Raw genomic sequence first — 20,765 nt, 5'->3', positions numbered from 1 at the left:
GCTTAGCCCGCTGCCTTGCTCGTGAGAGAGAAGAGGCTACCACACAGTCAGCCTTGTAGGGTATGAATAAGGATGCTATGTACTTTAGGGTATTTTCTCAGTCACTGAAACCCATGCTGGGAATGGTGGCCAACCTGAATATCCTATACCTGTGCCACTGTGTGAATGTAAAGGAAGAGAGGATTAGGTTTTCACCTCTGGAGTCAGCAGTCCATCGCCCATGCCAGGGACAGGGTGATATGCTTCATTTTCTTGGTCCTAGAAAATGGCTTTTACTTGGGCAACCCAGGGGAAACAAATGGGCTTTAAACGAGCCAGATGTGTGGTGTGCAGTGCAGTTGTAACATGGCGCTTGTAGATCAGGGGTTCATTCGTGTACTTTTTCATTCAACCACACCCCCATTCCTTCATTTTTTGGGTGTTTATTTACTGAATAACCACTGTGCCTCAGATACTGTGCTAAGAGCTTTCTACCTACAATACAACCGAATCCTCACAAGGTCAGTTTTCTTATCCCAAAGTTAAATATTAAAAACTGAAAATTAAAGTGGTAAAAGAACTTTCCCAAGGCCAAGCAGCCAGCAAGTAGTGGATCTGGAATTTGAATTCAAGGATGAGTGTTCGCAAAGCTTAGACTTTTTTTTTAGGGTTTATTTATTTATGCATACAAGAACTGGGGTATAGGCCAGAGGTGTAGGGGGTGGGAGGATTCACCAGAGACAGAGTGGGGAGCAGAACAGGCAGACTGACTGAAATCCACTGCTGAGGGGAGCAGCAGGTGATTCAGGAGAGGTCTGCTGCGCCATGTGGGTAGCTCCCTGGCCGGGGCTTGAATTCATGCTGCAGTGGCTGCGGGATAGCTTCATAGGCTGTGTCTTAACCCCTTGTGCCACCAGGGAGGCCCCAAAGCTTAGACTTTTAATAATCATAGAGAGGAACCACCTTCCCAACTGCCTTGGTTAAAATGTGCTCCAACTAGGGCCACCCTGGTGGCTCAGGCAGTTGAGCACAGCGTTGTGAAGCTGTCCGCAGCCTCTGAAGCTCAGGTTCGATCCCGGCCAGCTGCAGAGATACCCACATGGCGCGGCAGACTCTTGTCTAGCCCGCTGCTCCCCTCAGCAGTGTATTTCAGTCAGTCTGCCTGTTCTGTTCCCCACTCTGACTTTGGTAAATTCTCTCACCCTCCCACACATCTGGCCTGTATAAATTTAAAAAAATAAATCTTTAAAAAAAAATGTGCTCCAACCAGATCATATAACAAATGAAAATCAACTTCAGTTGTAGCAGTGACAAAAATCAAAGTAATGGTCTCCTCTGTGTTGAACCTACTTAAAAGGACACAGAAAAATGTGGGTGGTGTATAATAACAGAGCAGTACCCTGTGGTTCTCAGGAGAGTAACCTTGATCCAGATGACAGATGTCAGCCCTCTTGGCCCCTCCGAGGATACGGGGGTCTCCTCATTGTTCCCACATTCCACAGCACCTCTAATTTTAACAGTGTGTGGTTAATAGCACTGTGGTCCCCCGTACTGAGTCGCCCCATGCTGGAGAAACAGACCTCAAATTCCCTGGTTTCGTTGTCTTGGGTAATAACAAACCCTTCTTAAGTTATCTTCCCTCTAAAGGCAGCTGTGAAAAGCAACCTTTAATTTGTCTGGAAATGAGAGGTTTATAATTTGAAATCCTTGATATTAGCTAGAAATTGGATTTAAATAACAGAGATTCCAAGCTCATATGAGATAACATGGTGACTCTTAACCAAGTGAAAGCAGCAGAGAGGAGCTTACCCCTTCTGGTGGCTTAGAGTCAGGTGCACATGTCAGTGTAGGAAGGCAGCTAATTGCTCGTCCCATTGGCCAAGGTATTATGAGGTGACAAGGAACCCTGGTTCCTGAAGCCAGTTGCCCAGTAAAGAAGAAATAAGGGGGAAAGCGCATATTATAAGAGAACTGTTTGCTCATTGCTTTGAGACAACAAAGACGGCAGGAGATAAAGCAGATAACCATTCTTGACCTAGGAGGGTCTGAGGATCCAGCTGCAGTGGTGGGAATGAGATGGTTCAAAAAGAAAGGTTCTGCCAACCCAGACGTCTGTGTGGACTTTGCTTTCTTGTCACCCACCTTGGAGTTTGAGATTTGCTTCTTGGCTGAGTCAGAGAGAAGTGTATGATAAGGTGACCCTCGAGAGTAAATTCCAGCAGTATTTTTGCATAGAACTGGGGTGTTGGTCAGAGATGCGGGGAATGAGAGAATTCACCAGAGACAGAGTGGGGAGCAGAACAGGCAGACTGACTGAAATACACTGCTGAGGGGAGCAGCAGGCGAGACAGGAGAGGTCTGCTGTGCCATGTGGGTCAGCTCCCTGGCCGGAGATCCAACTTAGGCCCCAGTGGTGACAGTGCTAAGACTTAAACCCTAGGCCACCAGGGAGGCATGAAAGTAAAGTGCATGTCATAAATCTCCTGACATTACATCTGTTTTAGGAAATCTCTCATTGAAGGGAGTGATTTAAGTGGAAGACATCGTCAAGTCGTCATTAAGGAGGACATCTCCCAGCCACGAGGCATTGCTGTTCATCCCAGGGCCAAGTAGGTGTTGTGAAAAGGCCCCTGCAGAGGTCAGCATGCATCTGACAACTCGAGTCCAGATGTGTCCGAGACCCCAGGGGGTGGGGGGGATGAGGCACACTGGCATCCTTGGGGGTGGGGTGGGGTGGGGTGGGGGAGCGCAGCTGGCCAGACTCCTCACGCTGTTCCTGTGTCTTGATTTCCTCTTCTTGTATAGAAACATTGTTGTTCAGCTACCCTGTCATTTTAGGCAAATTTAATTTCCTTTTGAAAAGAAACAAGCTATTTTTAATTATTCCATTAAACATAAGCCCATTAAACTACTTTCTTTTAAAATCTACATTATGGCTTTCCTGAGCAGAGGGAAAATCATAGGATTTTCGGGTTCAAATAAGAGGTCATTTCTAGAATTAGAAGACAGAAGCAGAAATCACGAAAGATGAGAATACTCTATTTGTTACTGTAAATTAGTGACCAATGTTGGGTTAGCGTCAGAAAATTACAAAGAATAATGGATTCCTTTCTACCTGTGAAAAAAACAAGGTTGAAACTGACCTTATTGTTTGTGATGGTCTTTAAAAAATACATTTATTTTATCCCAAATATTTATTTTATTTATTTATGCACACAAGAGCTGCGGTACAGGCCAGAGGTATAGGGGGTGAGAGGACTCACCAGAGACAGAGTGGGGAGCAGAACAGGCAGACTGACTGAAATACACTGCTGAGGGGAGCAAAGGGGAGACAGGAGAGGTCTGCTGCGCCATGTGGGTAGCTCTCTGGCCAGGGAGCGAACTCAGGCCGTAGTGGTCATAGCACTGAGATTTAACTTCTAGGCCACCAGGGAGGCCCTCATGCAAATTTATTTGTTGTGTGCTTCCTTGATTAAAGGAGATTATTCTGGACCAATGTGGGGACTCACCCACGAATTGAAAGTTCTTCCCTTGAAGGCTCTGGCCGAAGGGTCATCGCCAGCTCTGGTCTGGTCTGGCCCAGTGGACTGGCCATCGACTACCTGACCGACACGTTGTATTGGTGCGATGCTGAGCAGGCTGTGATAGAAATGGCCAATCTGGATGGTTCCAGACGCCAAAGACTTCCCCAGGATGATGTAGGTAAGGCTCGGGAGGGTGACTTCTTCATCTTGACCGAGTGTTGATGAGTGTTAAAAATAAAATATGTTCACACTGACATACACAGACCCGTACCTGTGTGATGACAGAGGGACAGACAGACAGGACACAGACTTCTTTAGGGATCTAGGAGGCAGGAGGATTACCTTAGCACTGGAACACTGGGCCAAAAATAGTGGTGGATAATCTGTTCTCTCTGCTAAGATTTCCCCAAATCAGAATGAAGATAATAAGATTTTCTGTAAGAAACACAGCAAAGGAATGGACAAAAACAAATCAAAACAAACCCTGAAATGTGACTGCAGAATTGAGGCTGCCAGAGGGTGATTTGAGTGGGGAGTAGAAGGGCAGCAGTCAGTGGACTGAAGCATACAGGTGGTCTGGTGGTGGGCATGATGTGGTGACATGCACTACTGGAGGGGTAAAACTGCACCCCTAAAATACTTACAATATTGTAAGTCAGCATTGCCGCAATAAACATACTTATAAAAAATCACATTGTGAGCTTAAAAAAATAAACAAAAAACAATTGAAGTACTGAAAAATTTTTTAAACTGCTCTCAGAATGAGAACTTGATTCAACTGTTATTTCCAGTGTTTTACAAATGGTCATTTTTATAGTAGTGTAGTATCACCTCAGACATGAATGAATATCTATGCCCAACACGTGCAAAGGTTAATAAGCATAGTTCTGATTCTGCATAGGGTGTCATTTATTTTTGTAAATACCTTTGAAACACTGCCCTGTGCTGTTAAAAGCAATATATGATTATACAGCAGTGGGATATTCGTTTGCCTCAGGGAATCTGCAAAGACAGATTTGAACCAGGCCAGACAGTGAGCAGATGGTGATAAGGCTGCAAAATTTGGTCTTTGTATGTTACTACTGCTTGGATATGCAGACTGGACTTAATTCTGAATGTAGTGGGGAGTCACTGCATGTCCATGAGCAGGAAATGCACATGATAAGATTGGCATTTGAGGGTGATGACCACTTAGATTACATACTGTGTAGGGTTGGACTGGAATTCAAAGAGAAAGAAACCACTATGAGGCTCCAACACTTAATTAGTACACTCAGCAGTTAATGAAGTGCTAAGTTAGAAATTCATTTTTTCAGTGAATATAAAGATATTTATTTTGACCATTATCTTTGGTTTTAGGGATAATAAACACCTAGATTTGTACTATGCATTAAATAGGTCAATGCGTGTATACTTGCAAATTTTACATATTTTCAAGTTTCTTTAAGAATCAGACACTTCTCACTAAGTGATAAACTTGTGTATAGTCAGATTTTGTTCATTCATTCTCTGAACAGATATTCACCGTGTCACTATAGGGAGTGGAGATAAAATGGAGAGTAAAACAGTTGGGGTTCCTGTGAAGTCATGGAGCCTAGAGGGGAGACATATATCATTAACAATATAGATATTCCAAACAAATATAAAGTTATTTGTGGAAGTATGGAGGGTAAAAATGAAAAATTTTACTTTAAATATAAAGATGCCATGTTGTAAACCAAAAAGTATAACAGATATTTGGTCAATAATTTATATTTCTACTTTAATGTACAACTAATGCAACTTCCTATTAAAGGCCATTATCAAACATCAAAATAGCCATTCCCATCGTTACAGCGCCATCTACTGGTACAAAAGGGGTAGGTTCTTAGCCTGCTTTTTAGGATTTTTAAAAATTTTTGTTTATTATTTAATATATTTTATTTTATATAATTCTTACATCAGTTTTCATTTTTGCACAATATATGCATTTTCATTTTGGTTATATTCCCCATACAATTCCACCCCCCACCAGTGTGTCTCTGGTTTATAGTTGCTTGCTGATTTTGATTTTTTCTTTATTATAATTAGTCTTTTTCCTGGCCCCTTATTTAGGTTTTCTAAATTTCTGCTATGAGTGAGACCACCCGGTATTTTTCTTTTTCTTTCTGGCTTATTTCGCTGAGCATGATCCCTTCCAGCTCCATCTATGTTGCTGCAAATTGCATGTGTTTATCTTTTTTGATTGCTGAGTAATATTCCATGGTGTATATGTACCACATCTTGTTGATCCAGTCATTTATTTTTTGGCATTTGGGCTGGTTCCATAGCTTAGCTATTGTAAATAGTGCTGCTATAGACATAGGGGTGCAGGTGCCCTTTTTAATTAATGTTTCTTAGGATTTTTTCTAAATTATTTCTAAAGATTGAAATAATCCATTGTTAATTTAAAATGCAGTATGGGTCATCTATGAATAGAAATGAGGATTGTATATAGTATGTGGTGGTTGTTGGAAATTGTCAGCTAATTCTGACATGTGCTGTAATGTGGATGAATCCAGAGGACATTGTAATACAGTGACGTAAGCCAGGCACAACAGACAAGTATTGTGTGATTCCATTTATGGGATCCATATAAGCGTCCAATGTATAGAAACAGAAAGTGAGTGCTGGTTGCCAGGGACTGGGTGTGGGGGGTTTATTGGGTATAGAGTTTCAGTTTTATGACTGCGTGAATATACTTAGCACTAAGCACTACCGAACTGTACACTTCAGTTAAGTACATTTTACATTTTCTGTTTTCCACCAAAAATTAAGAAGCAAAGGATAAAAAATTCCCTTGCCTTTATGGTTCTGAGTCGGGACTAATGGCTAGAGTCTAGAACATTTTTTACCAGTCTGGATGGATAACGATGGGTAGAGGCAACTGTCTCCAGGACGGGTTGTTTGAGTTTGCTGCCAGACGAGCTGATGCCTCTGACCGCTGCAGATGGGAATGTCCATCCCTCTGCTCACTAAATGCTCTGTTGCGTCTTCTCATATGGTCTCAGGGGCATGAAGGGCGGGTGTCAAGATTCCAGGCTGGCAGTGGGGCTGCTGCCATCAGCAGAGGCCAGTCAACTGACAGCAGATAAGAGGCAGGAGAGGAAAGGAGGTAGGAGCTGGAGGAAGAGAAAGAGAAACATGTTGGTGCAGATGGGAGTTTGAGGAGATTGTTACTCAGTTGTCCCTAATTACACAAAAAATCCTTACAACAACCTGTGGATTTAATCTACAACTTTTCATTGTCATTCAGAAGACAAGGAAGTTAAGCCATAGAGGAGTAAAGTATTGATAATTCACTGGGAGTGAATTATCAGTGACAGAATCACTGCACAAAGAAAGAGGGAGCAGTGGTGAGAACCCAGGCACTCCCTTCTGAGCCAGACATAACTATAACAATGTAGAAGTGACTTTCTGCTCCCTCACACCTTCTTGTTTTAAAAGATACATAGTTGGGGTCTCCCTGGTGGCACAAGGGGTTAAGCACCTCACTAGGAAGCAATCTGAGGCATCTGCAGCGTGAGTTCGATCCCTGGCCGGCCAGGGAGCAACCCACATGGCACAGCCAACCTCTCCTGTCTCGCCCGCTGCTCCCCTCTGCAGTGTGTGTCAGTCAGTCTGCCTGTTCTGCTCCCCGCTCTGTCTCTGGTGAATCCTCTCCCCTCTCCCCATCTCTGGCCTATACCCCAGCTCTTGTATGCATAATAAATAAATCTTAAAAAAAATAAAAGATACATAGTTATTTCATTTATTTTCATAAGGGTATGTTGTGTTCATATATAATGGAATATTTAAGAGAAGTCTTTATTTTCAGGTGAAGTCTTTAAAAATGATCTGGCTTCCTTCTTGGCGCGGTTATGTCAATCACTCCTACATTCTCAGATTTGGGTGGCTTCTCCCCAGGTTCCCTTCTCGGATGAGGGTCCTCCCCTTGTGGGGTCTCTGTGATGCAGGTGTAGTTGCTGGCTCTCTCCTTGCTTAGCAGCTGTCTAAAGAACTGACTTAGTGTAGGAACTGTGAGGGGGTTGGTTTCAAGCCTTGACTTGTTAAAAGTTGTCATAGCAAAGGCAAGGTTTGTGTGATGACTTGGGATTGATTGCAGGCTACCCCTTTGCTGTGGCTGTGTTCGAGGATCACCTGTGGTTCTCTGACTGGACCCGGCCATCGGTGATCAGGGTGAACAAGAGGACAGGAAAAAACAGGGTGCGTCTCCAAGGCAACATGCTGCAGCCCTCGTCTCTGGTTGTCGTTCACCCTCTGGCAAAACCAGGTACCTTGGGCATTACACCGGCTGTCATTGACTGAATCTGCAATTATTGTAATCGTTTGATGGAGGTGGGAGGCTGGTGGCTCTCTCTGATGTGGATAGAAGTTAAGATTTTCTGACATTTGGATTTTGTTTAAACTAAGACATTCTGGGGTGAGTTTGGGCTTTATCCCTCCAATCTTGTCTTTGCTTCTCTGAACAGTTTACTTAACTGCTACCTGCATTTCAAAGACTTTTGGGTCAAAGACATTATAAAGGTGGGTGGGGTACAATTTAAAGACCAGCCCGGAAGTTCTACCTACATTGGGTGTGCCCACCCCCTCCCCAAGAGTGCCAGTGAGTGCGTGTCAGGCAGGAATAGCATCTGGGCAGGCAGCCCGTGCCCCCTGGGATCTGTTTCTGGATTGTCCTTTGCACATTTAATTAAATTGCAAGTCACGATGAAGAATGTCATGAACAAAATCACTAACCATACTCATCAATGGTCATAAGGTAAAGACATCCTGCAGATTTTAGAATCAGTGGTTCCTCACAGGAACTCTTCTGAAATAGCTCTAGAGTTGGGCTTCCTGCAGAGACACTGAGTCTCTCTCTCCAGAATCTAAGGGTGTTGATTTGCATCAGTGGCGGTCTGTAGGTGTCCATGTCCATCTATGAATGTCCCTCTTTTCCTGCCAGGAGCAGACCCCTGCTTACACCAGAATGGAGGCTGTGAACATGTTTGTGAACAGAAGTTTGGGACCGCTCGGTGTTTGTGTCGGGAAGGTTTTGTGCAAGCCCCAGATGGGAAGGCATGTGTGGCACTGAGTGGACCCCAGCACCCAGCAGGTAAGATGCGAGACCCCCGGCTCCTCCCATCCTCTCATCAGCTGTGTGAGTGAAGCCGGGAGCGTGTGGTCGACTGGGGGAGGTTTCCTAAGTCAAGAAGACCCTGCGAGTTTCCCTGAATCTTCTTATTCTAAGAGAGTCTGAACTCACAGCAACAAATAGCCATCATTGTCAATTAAGCCAAAATTCTCTTGAATCATAAGAGATAATTTAATGGCATCTGTTGACTTCAATAGGTAGCGAAGCAGATCTCAGTAACCCAGCAACACCGTCGGGCATCTTATTCATGGGTGGAGAGCCAGGAGATAACATTGCGGAATCTCAGCATGAACTTGTGGCCGAAATCATGGTATCAGGTATGAATACTGGGTTTTCCAATATAATTTTGGTTTCAACACTTTCCAGGGATTGAACTCAGGCCTTAATGGTGATAGTGCTGAGACTTACCCCCTAGGCCACCAGGGAGGCTCATGATTCTTCATCATTCTTAAAGGATTTTGAAAATCACTTTTTCTTCGAGTCCTTAGAACGACCATGTGAAGGAAGCTGGACAGTCATCATCCCCCAAGTTTCAGAGAAGAAGGTGATACGCAGGCAATTCTTCCAGGGCAAGTTTGTGGCAGAAACAACCTCCTTTTTCCTCTCCACCTCCTGCCCCCAGCTTCATAGCCGTTGCTTTACTTGATGCAAGTCTGCCTTGGGGTTTGCAAGTTACCATATAAATCCTGAATCATCTTCTAATTGAAGATAATTCTGCAAGTGATTTAGGTGTGTTGGGTAACTGGATACTCCACATGTGCTCGGCACAGCCATGTGATTTGGGAGCTAGTCTTCCAAATAAATTCCAGCCCATCCTGAAGAGTCCTGAGTGACAAGTGATGACACAAGTGGGGACAGCATGTGTTCCCACAAGCAACCTCCCTCAGGTAGCAAAGTGACCAATCCAATGTCTGCTTTCACATGGCGCTTACATCCATCCCACTTAGATCATTGAACTTCAGCTTATGGGCAAGTTTGGAGGCTTTCTTTAACCTCCTCTAATCTCAGATGAGCAAACGTACCAGTGAATAGACAGATGACAGCTTCCATTGCACTGTGAGATGTCATCCCCTGCCCCCCAGACCCTCAGGGAGGAGGCAGTTGGAGAATGAACATGGACATAGTCATTAGGGGAAAAAAGAAAACTTGTGTTTATGGCTGAACATGCAACTATGTCCCCTGAGGCATTTGCTTCTCAATGGAGTATGACATCAAATGATCCATGGATAGCATTTAGCTCTTAAGGTTCATGACTTTGTAAAAGTGCCTCGGGGCTTGCAAGCCACTGCATCAATCTTGATAATAAACACGCACGGTGACATGCATATTCTGTTATATATGAAGCAGAATTTTGGTAGATTGACAAGAAGTCTTTCCCTTTGCTGTGTTGAGACACTGCTCTCTATAAGCTACAAAAGGGACCAGAAAATGCTGTGTCACAGCAGTAAGAGAATGCTTAAATACGCAAATGTGAAATTTGAGTCGATGTACTCCTAATAACTTTAAAGTTCAAATTTGCAAATGTTTTTTAAAAATTATAAATAAGATCCCCTAGGGCTACTTGAACGTCAGCCAGCTTCTTTCTTTAAGGCTAAAGTTTGCCGAGGGCACGTACGTGGAAACACATGCCTGCAGGATCTTTTAATATAGATGGAGCTTACAGGTCAACCAAATATTTCTATTTGGAGGTGAGCCTGCCTTACACCCTGGGAAAGGAAGTGCTGCGATAGTCTGCAGAACTCAGAACACGGACACGCAGCTCCTCCTCTGTCCTGGAAATGATCAAATGGCTCTGACTATTTGCAGATGATGACGACTGTGGGGGGTGTGGCCCCCACGCTCTGTGTGTTTCTGAGGGAGAGAATGCCACGTGCCAGTGCTGGAAGGGGTTCGCTGGAGACGGACACATATGTTCTGGTAAGAACAGAGACTTCTGAGACCTCTCTCTAGACAGCCCATCTGGAAAACAGTGACCTAAAATATTCCTTCAAGACATACTCACTCAAGATCTCCAGAAGGATTTCCGTCATTAGCAGGATGGACTAAATCAGGTGATATTACCTAGAAAGATAATGACTAGCATACAGAGAAAAGTATGCTTTACATGACATTGAGTTTATATTAAGACAATATCATATATACAGTTGTTATTTTTTTTTAAAGATTATTTATTTATTTATACAAGCACTGGGTACAGTCAGAAGCGCGGGAGGGTGAGTGGATTCACCAGAGACAGAGCGGGGAACAGAACAGGCAGACTGACAAAATACACTGCTGAGGGGAGCAGCGGGCGGCAGGAGAGGTCTGCGCGCCATGTGGGACCCTTGCCGGCGGCCGGGGATCGAACCGGCGCTGTAGAGGCTGTGGGCAGCTTCGCAGCCCAGCGCTCAACCACTGCACCATCAGGGGAGGCCCTATGCAGTTGTTATTAAGGAGAATTTAGGATTAGCTTCAGAAGCATGAATGTGAATTCAAGTCGAATGTACAAATCCCCCAATTCCAATGAAAACACAACTTTTGCCCTCCACCACCCAAAGTTCAGGTCTTCAGTTTTTGTTTAAACAATAGGTTGTGAAGGGTAGACTTCTATTTTATACCGAGAACCTTAAATAAGTGAGTGATTACAAAAAAAGATCTCAGTCCTTATGGTCTGAGTCTGCCGCAGTGATTGATTGACATAGGGACACATGTATTCCGGTGTGTGAGAAATTGTAATCCATCCACTTGTGAACCTCACGTTCTAGACACTGGGGTTGTCTTCTCTCTGCCAGCAGTACCTGAACAGCTGCGTGACACTGGGTATTACACTTCTTCTATTCTCACCCACACCGGGGCCGCCCACTTATGTCACGGGTCCCTCATTCTGCCCACAGATATAGATGAATGCAGGGATCCTGTCACACTGTGCCCCCCCGCCGCCTCCACATGCGTCAATACGGAAGGCAGCTACGTGTGCCGCTGTTCAGAGGGCTACCACGGAGACGGGGTCCACTGTGTGGGTAAGTGGGGTGCTCCGGAGGAGGCGCTACAGGCCCTGGTGGGCATGGTGGGCAAGCAAAATGGAAAAGCTTCCAGTTCTCGGTAAAGAGTCAAGTTGTTGCCTCTGTGTCAAGGGCCCAGAGGGCTGACCCCTCTGCCTTTCTAGTTCTTTCTGTGGGGTGGGTATCCCCGGTGTCACATGAGGTCTCCAAACGGGAGCCAGCATGGGGTGGACTAGATAGCCTTTTCTTTGTCCCTGAGTGTGGCGTTTAGACAGGGTGACCACAGAGGGGAGGGGGCTTGTTGGAAGGGGCAGCTGTGTGTGGGTTCAGGAGAAAACATGTGGTCGGAAGGGACTCTGGAGAAGTGCCCCAGCGGGCATGCCCGGCCCCCGACATCGTTGGCACAGGACAAGTCATTAGGCCTCTTTCCTCATCACCACCCTCTGCCAAGCCGGGGCGGGGCTGGCCGGGCGGGCCCTCACCCCGTTCCAGGTGTGGGTGGCTTAGCATCACCGTACAGGCAGGGACCTGCCTGAAGCCGTTGTGGCCTGGAAAGTGGTTACCTGAGGTTTACAGGGCTTCGCAAGGCCTCTTTCGGTGTTTGCTTTTCCCTCTGAACATAAAAATCTTTCCACGGCGAGGGACAGATGCCCTGATAAGAAGCTGAAAGGGGACTGCGTTCTCCCACACGTTGAAGTCGAAGATGAAATATCAGTCAGAGCTCCCAATTTTCTGGATCTGGTTGGTTTAAATCAGACCTTTATCAGATTAGTTTTGTGGAATCCACAGACATCTGTAAATGCTCTTTTAAGCACATATTTGGCTGTCAGTCAGGAAAATGTCACTGCTCTGATTAAGCAGGCTCAGAAGTAATTTAGACAAACAGGCTTCATATTTAATTTACTCTGAAGAGACAGGAAGGTATACTCTCTCGGATGTTTAAATTCATTACACTCTGAATTCTCTGGACTAACCCAGCTCCTGCAGGCAGTGAGCCCACAGTGGGGTGTCAGGGCCGGCTGGCCTCTCGGTCACCTAGTCCCAACCCTGTGGGGGCGCAGGGCCTGTTTCCATGCGCTCATCTCCCCTCCCCGTACACATGCAGACACGGCTTGGAACCACGCCTGACATCTACTAAGCTGTGTAAAAGTGTTGTCATTTGGGCCACGTGAGCAGCAAGTCGATGTGCCAGATACCTTCTTGGCTCTTAGTTAGCCCAGGACTGGGAACCAAGGGGAATAACAAGGTGGTACAGGCAGGAGAAGATACTCTCCAGAGAATGCAACTGGGCTAAAAGAAATACAACTGGGTAAAGAAAGGTTTGCATTGTACGAGAAGGAAAAACAACGATGGAATTTCAGAATGGGAAAGAAGATCTTCAGTGTTAAAGATTTTATGGGGGAAGTGCCATTCTGGATGCACCGTGGGGTGGGAGTAAATGTTCACCAGGAAAAAATGTGAAGGGGCTGTGGGCATCCAGGCAGGAAGGCATCACGGGGCTGATCTGGGGAACACTGAATTGTGAGACTTGGTTGTGTTGCAGGGAGACAGAGCAGAGTCCGGCCAAGGGGTGTCTCAAAGACTGGATAGACTGCAGGGTTTGAACTAGACATTTATTTTCTCTCAGCTCTGGAAGCTGGAAGCTGGAAGCCTCAGATCAAGGTGCTGGCTGATTCGATTGCTGCTGAGAACTCTTCCTAGCTCCAGGCGACCTTCTTGATGTTTATTTACTTGGCCTTTTCTCCGTGTGTCTTCCTCTTCTCAAAAGGACACTAGTCCTATTAGATTAAGGCTCCATTCCTACATCTTTCTTTAACCTTAATTACTTCCTAGAAGTCTCTGTCTCCAAACACAGTCACATTGGGGCTGAGGGGTTTCACATGTGAACTGGGGAGACTACAGTCAGTCCCACACAGGTAGATTGGCATACACTTGAAGAGGACTAAAACCTGACCCTGGTCTTGGCTTTCACTCCCCTAGGTCAGCACCTGAGGCATGCAAATGTCACGTCAGTTAGTCACCAGTTAGTCAAAAGAATCAGGTGAAGCTCATTGTGGCATTTTATCTAATCTAATATATTCAAAATATTCACTTTTACACATGCCATCAATATAAAGAATATGTGTGTTTACAGTGTTTATTTTTTTTGGATATTGAATCTTTAAATTCCGGCATGTTTGGCCTCGCGTACATCTCGGTGTCCATCTCTGTGGTTCGGGGTCCACACCACAGGCAGTGAGGCCCACCTGGCCTCTTGTCTCAGAGCTGTCCTTAGAGTGACTTCATATGGAAGGGAGTATGCACCTAAGTGTGAGGGGAGTGGTAACTGAGAAAGAAAAAGGCAGGTAGCTCGGGAAGAAAATGATGACTTTCATGAAGAAAGCACAAATGTTTTCTTTGATGGAATTTGAGCATCAATATTATACATTATTTGATCAATAAATAATATAAAATGTGCATGTCTTTTTGCAAAAGTGAGGACTGAATCTTTAGAAGCTGAACTTCCGAATGTTAGCTAGAAATAGCTGACCACACCCCAGCTTACCTCTTGGGCTCCCCGAGTTGGGAAGTGGCTTTCAGTTCCTGGCAGGAGGAGAGCGTCCAGCTGTGAGTCAGACACCTGGCTGGGCTGCAGCTGTGGGACCCCCACTCAACTGTCTCCCTGACCCAGAGAGAAGTCCTGAATCTGCACACGTGCAGCACAGCAGAGCTGAGGATGCTTCCCTTCCAGAATGTCGGGTTTTCCAATTGTGTGACCTCTTTCTTCCTCTGCACCCCACTTTTCTCTTCCCACTTTTGTTCTTGGCAGATATTGATGAGTGCCAACTGGGCACACACACCTGTGGGGAAAATGCCACCTGTACCAATACAGAGGGAAACTACACCTGCATGTGTGCTGGCAGCCTCTCTGAACCTGGACAGATGTGCCCTGGTAGGTGGGCTGATGATCTAGATCCAGGGGACTCTGGAAAGTCCTGTTCCCGAGTGCATTTGCATTGCAAATTCTAGAAGTCACTTGATTACATCAGGCTGGCAAATTCACTCCTAATTAGGTTGGTCTTGAGCTTGAGAATGTGAAATGGTCCAAGTTTTCTCCATGGATTAGCATCTGGAATAAATCTCACTTTTTATTCCCAATTCAATAAAGGTGGGGACATAGGTAATTCCCCTTAACCTGAGACTAATGTCCTGATTTGTAATGCTGATTTCTGGGGCTGCTGGAAAATCTCTGCAGGGCAAGACAGGTTGGGGAGGATATCTGGAATTCAGCATTTTGTATCACTTTTGAAGCTTTAAAGATATCACTTTCAAAAGTCAGTATTTCTGATCTGAATTAGAATCGCACCTCTTTGCTCTTTCTCTTTAAACATTAATCACAGTTGACACCTGCTTCGTGGATCCCCATCATGTAATGGCAGTATCACCTGACCACCAGCACCCCAGAGTGGAGCTGGCTACATCTAAACTCAGGGTTCTTCCCTATCACCGCCAACGGTTCCCCTTCTCAGCTCTGCAAACAGAAAAATCCTAAGAAAGCAAAAGTTCTGTCCTTGCTTGGACATGCATTTTTTTTTTTTCCAGCACATCGTGTTTCTCAAATATGCTGTTCTTCAAGGTACTAACAGGCTGTTAATATTCATATAATCAACTAATACCCTCGTGGTTTCCTCTAAGGAGCAGTCAACCATTCCATGAAAGGGTCCTTCCCAATTTCACATTCCCTTTTTACAGGAACATTTCCTTTCTGTCAAAGTTGCCAAAGTCTTCACAGATTCTCCTGAAAGTAAATTTTTTTAAATTTCATTTTTGTATAGAAGAACTGGGTATAGGCAAGAGGTGCAGGGGGTGAAAGGATTCACCAGAGGCAGAGTAGGGAGCAGAACAGGTGGATCTACTGAAATACACTGCTGAGGGGAGCAGCGGGCGAGTCAGGAGGGGTCTGCTGCGCCATGTGGGTAGCTCCCTGGTCAGGGGTTAAACTCAGGCCTTAGTGGTGATGGTGCTAAAACTTAACCCTAGGAACCAGGGAGGCCCCTGAAAGAGTTTTTAAAAGAAAGGATTGTATGGGAGAAGTTTCAGAGACTCCTAGGATCTTGGGGTGACAGACTGTGTTGTGGGTGGTTTATAGGCCATCAGGAGATAGAGTTAGGTGAGACCCTCTGAGGTGCCTGTCCTGTTACACACAGCTTTGTGTGTTGGGGGTGACAGATTTGCTTTTGAAACAAAGCCAGTAACTGGGACTAGGGCCTGACCATTCTTTTCCTTGCCCCCAGTCTGCTTTCTGTCAGGTAATTCTGAACCCAGAGAAAGAGGGGCTTACTCAGGGTGAGTGAGCTGAAGGCAGATTAGGATACAGAAACACTTCTGGTCGGGGCCTCCCTGGTGGCCCAAGGGGTTAAGTCTCAGTACTATGAAGCTATTGCCAGCCACTGCAGCACGAGTTTGATCCCCGCCAGGGAGCAACCCACATGGCGCAGCAGACCTCTCCTGTCTCCCCGCTGCTCCCCTCAGCAGTGTATTTCAGTAGATCCTCCTGTTCTGCTCCCCACTCTGTCTCGGGTGAGTCCTCTCACCTCCTCACGCTTCTGACCTACACCCCAGCTCTTGTATGCATAAATAAATAAATCTTTTTTTTTTTTTAAATAAACACTTCTGGTCATTCTCCTGATACTAAAAGACACAGTATCACAAGTAGGTCACAGGAAAGTAGTTCCTGAAAGACCCCGGTCACTTCAGAAACAAAAGTGATGTCTTTGCTTTTTGCAGGCACCACCTCTCCCCCTCCTGTCACAGAACGGGGCAGCCATTCTGTGAGAAATTTCTACCTGGACTGTCCCGTGTCCCACGAAGGATACTGCCTCAACGGTGGCCTGTGTATGTATTTTGAAATAATCCACGAGTACGCATGCAAGTAAGTCCGGCTGTCCTTCTGGCAGCCCAGAGATTATTGCCATCCTAGCATCCTATAGCATATCTTGGCTAATGTGTAAAATTTATATGGAGGAGGTTTTTCTACAATTAGATTGGATATTCTAGAAGTCACTTGATTTTACCTCAGGGACAAAATAGAAATACATGTAGAAATTAGTGTGTGTGTGTGTGTGTGTGTGTGTGTGTGCAATGCACCCTGCTTATCACTCCACTCCCAGCAGTAACATAAACTTGAGGGTTTGGCAATTCCCCCTTTTATTTAAATAATTCATTGTTGCTGCAGGTACCATCTGGGATTAAACCTCTTATTCTAGTGGAAAACCTGAGGTTTGTGAGAGGATTCCTTTAAATGTTCGTTTATTTTCTGCCAAATCTATGGAGAGCAAGAACAAGGCGTTTCTGGCTTGACAGAAGCGTGGCACTATATTCACAGTGGACTTTTTCCCTTCTGTTTTCAAGACTCAAAAATAAACATGATTTTTATTTCCTAAGAGTCGACACTGATGTTTTGGTTGTTTTAGTCACAACTATGGTTGTGGCATCTGCTTCCTCTCACCACTCCTTTTGTCCCCATGATGGTTTCACTAAGAGCAAAGTGTCAAAGTGTCCACTGAAAGTAGGTTCCAGAAATTTTCTCACTTAGAAGACCTTTGTCCTTGCAACCAGAGGGAAGGACAGCAGCGGGGAGCAGGGGTGCGGGCAGTGGAGGTCAGTGGAGAGTTATTGGGGCTCTGGTGCTGGCATGGTGTGAACACATACACTTACAGAGGTTGAAACCCCCCAACGCAAATACGGTGATGTCAATCAGCTTCACCCCAATAAACATAAATTGCCAGGAAAAATGCAAACCTTTCTCTTATAGGCTTTGATGAAACCTCACTCATAATATCTACTTCTTTCTAAGACTTTGCTTGCCATGAATTGTGTATTTTGAAGGCAGCATAAGAGATAGTGAAAAATAATTTGATCTCCCACAACCAGCCTCCTCACTCCTGATGTGGTTCTCCATGTGAGAAGAAGGTGTGATAAAATATTCTGATACTTGTGACAAATGCCGTAAGCATTTAAGATTATTATATCAGTAACGATGAGCAGAAGCACAGTTTAAATTATTAGAAAGATAAGTTATATCCTGTGGCAAAGTATATATGACCTTGCATGATAAATGGTGTCAGCCTGACAAAAATAATGAAAAATGGTTGTGAATATGAGTCAACATGGCTCACTTCATATATAGGTCTGCTTTCCTGTTGACAGTTTCATGCTGTGATTTTTTAACCCAAGATAAATCTCCTACTTAAAATAGTTACCCTTGATTTTGATTATAAGAATAAAATTGTCTTGGCTTATTTATTTCTTACGGTCCCAAATAACGTAATTTTGAAAGCAAATGTCTTAGCTTATTAGTTCCAGGTTTGTTTTTCTCTATGACACTTTAGCACCGGGCTTTAAAAGACATTCTAATAATTTGAAGGGCAATGCGGGGTGATGGGTCACACCCAGTACTTTCTTTTCATTTGGTCTGTTCACGCAATGATTTGCACTGTCCAGCACTCACCCGGCTTTTTTTATCTGTCTTTAAATCCTGGTGAAAATACATATTCCTATGACGTTTTAAACCTAAGTTGCTAAAAAATGACAAACTGAAGATAATGCTCAAATGTAAGGACCTTTCATCAAAAGTCACATTTAAAATAGCAGAGTTCCCAGCAATCTGGCTCAGAATTTTTGAATTCTACATTTACTAAAAATGTCATTGAAGCAAACATTTGGCCCTTCTGTCTCCAATGATGGTCTCATAGGTATCATGGTACATAGAGTTCTTGACCCCACTGGAGGCCGTGGGGATACCCTCAGACACAGGGACCCCAGGGTGCCTTGGGGGTGCATAGGATGGGGAGACGTGTTGTTAGGAGCAGACCAACCCTCCTGAGCTCAAGCCAGGTCCTCACTCATCCGGTCTGGCTTTGAACTTGCCCACACTCCCCTGGGCTGTTCTTTAACACCCTTGCTGTGAAATGTTTCATGCAGACAGGGCTGGGAGGGTGACACCAGCTTGAGAACTGACACCAGGCCAATGAATAAAGGATTCATCCTTAATTCCCAGGACACTTGGCACATGAAAAAGGCTGGCCGACATTTACTGAATCCAGTAAAAGTGTATTTCTTGAAATTATGTGACCATGGAAATGCACATTTATTCAGCCAGCAGGCATTTGGTATAATAGAAGAATGAGTCAGTAGCTCAAAGAACCATGGTGTGTGGCCCTCCTGGGAGACACAGGCTGGCTGGCCTGGGTTGCAGGCTGCCTGGGCTCAGCGGGGCTGGCCCACCTCGAAGTCCTCAGAGCATCAGAGGCGAGGCCCTTAACTTCCAACCCACTTTAAAAGTGGCGGCTAAGCTTAGACAGTCAGTGGCTATACCCAGGGATGGCTAGAATTGAAACGGTGCCAGGAAAGTAGGATGGCCTGAAGGTCCTTCCCACTCACTGTGTCATCAAAAATGAAATGCGAACGGTGTCTCATGTAGTGTCATTTTGCACATAAGGTGCAAAATGCTCCTTCCTTTCCCTTCTTGTTCTGAGGGTGATCACCAGTGCTCTCACCACCAACTCAAGGCAGGCCGGGGCTGGAACCCCATTTACTGAGCTTCACTCCTCTCCCCAAGCTGCCTCTTCTCACCGGGGATCTGGTGACAATTCTCTGTGTATTTATTCCTTGAGGGCCTTTTGGAATAAAGTAAGGACGTGGATCATTAATCCAGGGCCACGGGGAAGAAACCTCTAGCACGTGAGCCTATGACATGTTTAATAGGATCTGCTGCTTCAGTGTATGCTCTTGTAACATCAAAATAGCCCAGAGTTCCGTCCAAGAGCCCTGGTTTTAGGCGGCCGCATTCCCAGCAGATGGCAGCGTTGCCTTGATTACCTCCCTCTGAAGGTTCGTGGTGCTGGTCATTGTTCCAGTAACTATTCACTCCCGAAGCAGCATGATGTTTGTGGGAGAATGCCCCTTCTCCCCCCTCAATGAACCCCCCTCCTTGAAGTAGCTAAGCAAATGCTGGGCATCACTGCTGTGACATCTCTTGGGCCATTGGTGACTTTTGTCCAAGAGGAAAAGCTGTTTGCTCCAAAGACTTGTTTGCAAAGAGATGACACATATCCTTTTGTAACCTGGCAGCAGGTGAGGGGCCCTGCCTTCAAATTCCTCCTTAATTTGACTCTTACCCATTACTAGCTGACCAGGCATTGGCTGGAAAATTCGTATCTCTAGGACAGAGCTGTTGTGTTGAACTGAGAGGTGGCTCCTCTGCATTTCCTAACCGGAACTGATCTTTAAAGATTTATTTTTATTTATTTATGCATACAAGAACTGGGGTGTAGGACAGAGATACAGGGAGTGAGAGGATTCATCAGAGACAGAGTGAGGAACAGAACAGGCAGACTGACTGAAATCCACTGTTGAGGGGAGCAGGAGGCGAGAGAGGAGAGGTCTGCTGGGCCATGTGGGTTGCTCCCTGGGCAGGATGGAACTCGGGCAGCAGTGACCGGTGATAGCTTCATAGTGCTAAGAGTTAACCCCTTGTGCCACCATGGAGTCCTCTGAACTGATCTTGAATTCCTGTTCTGCAAAGCCTCTGAGAGGCATGATGCAATAGCCCCCCATCCATGGGGTATACAGACCAGCGGGGACATCGGTGCTGTTGGCCCTCACACGTCAGAGGGCTTGACCAAGCCTGGTGGATTCTTCATGGGCTTCCAAAGAGCAGTCAGGAAACGCAGAGCCGGGGTCTGGGACGTGGAAGCGTGTGGGGCGAGGGGTTCCTGCTGACGTCTGCGTGTGTCACCACAGGTGTCCTGTTGGCTATATCGGGAGCCGATGTGAGTACATGAACATCTGGGACATGCGCCGCGCTGGCCACTGGCAACAGCTGGACGTCACCTTGCTGGTTGTGTGCGTGGTGCTGCTGGTCTTGCTGCTCCTCCTGGGGCTGGGGGGTGCGTACTACTACAGGTGAGCCTTTCCTTTCCTCACCCTTTCATTTTTTTTTTCTTATTTATTATTTATTTATGGGGCCTCCCCTGGTGGTGCAGTGGTTGAGTGCAGGACTGCGAATCTGCCCGTGGACTCTGCAGCACCGGTTCGATCCCAGCTGCCAGCAAGGGTCCCACATGGCGTTCAGACCTCTTCTGC

General features: G+C 45.6%; 1 protein-coding gene across 3 annotated transcripts in view; it reads left to right on the top strand.

Annotated features, from left to right (window-relative positions):
* EGF (epidermal growth factor) overlaps positions 1-20,765 on the top strand; it is a 52,540-nt gene that overhangs the window by 25,318 nt on the left and 6,457 nt on the right. For 2 of the 3 annotated variants that reach the window (XM_037509551.2, XM_037509550.2), the window contains 10 exons: positions 2,484-2,588; positions 3,458-3,681; positions 7,627-7,794; positions 8,470-8,619; positions 8,856-8,975; positions 10,465-10,575; positions 11,532-11,657; positions 14,449-14,571; positions 16,407-16,551; positions 20,424-20,585. In XM_037509551.2, the coding sequence (XP_037365448.1) occupies positions 2,484-2,588; positions 3,458-3,681; positions 7,627-7,794; positions 8,470-8,619; positions 8,856-8,975; positions 10,465-10,575; positions 11,532-11,657; positions 14,449-14,571; positions 16,407-16,551; positions 20,424-20,585 (1,434 nt within the window). Of the gene's footprint in view, positions 1-2,483; positions 2,589-3,457; positions 3,682-7,626; positions 7,795-8,469; positions 8,620-8,855; positions 8,976-10,464; positions 10,576-11,531; positions 11,658-14,448; positions 14,572-16,406; positions 16,552-20,423; positions 20,586-20,765 lie in introns of those variants that run through there. The other variant, XM_037509552.1, reaches the window with a different exon arrangement.

The sequence above is a fragment of the Talpa occidentalis genome, unplaced genomic scaffold (assembly GCF_014898055.3).
Source record: "Talpa occidentalis isolate TD23 unplaced genomic scaffold, MPIMG_talOcc4v2.1 talOcc4.13, whole genome shotgun sequence".
NCBI lineage: Eukaryota > Metazoa > Chordata > Mammalia > Eulipotyphla > Talpidae > Talpa > Talpa occidentalis.
This window is presented reverse-complemented; position numbering and strand designations above follow the sequence as displayed.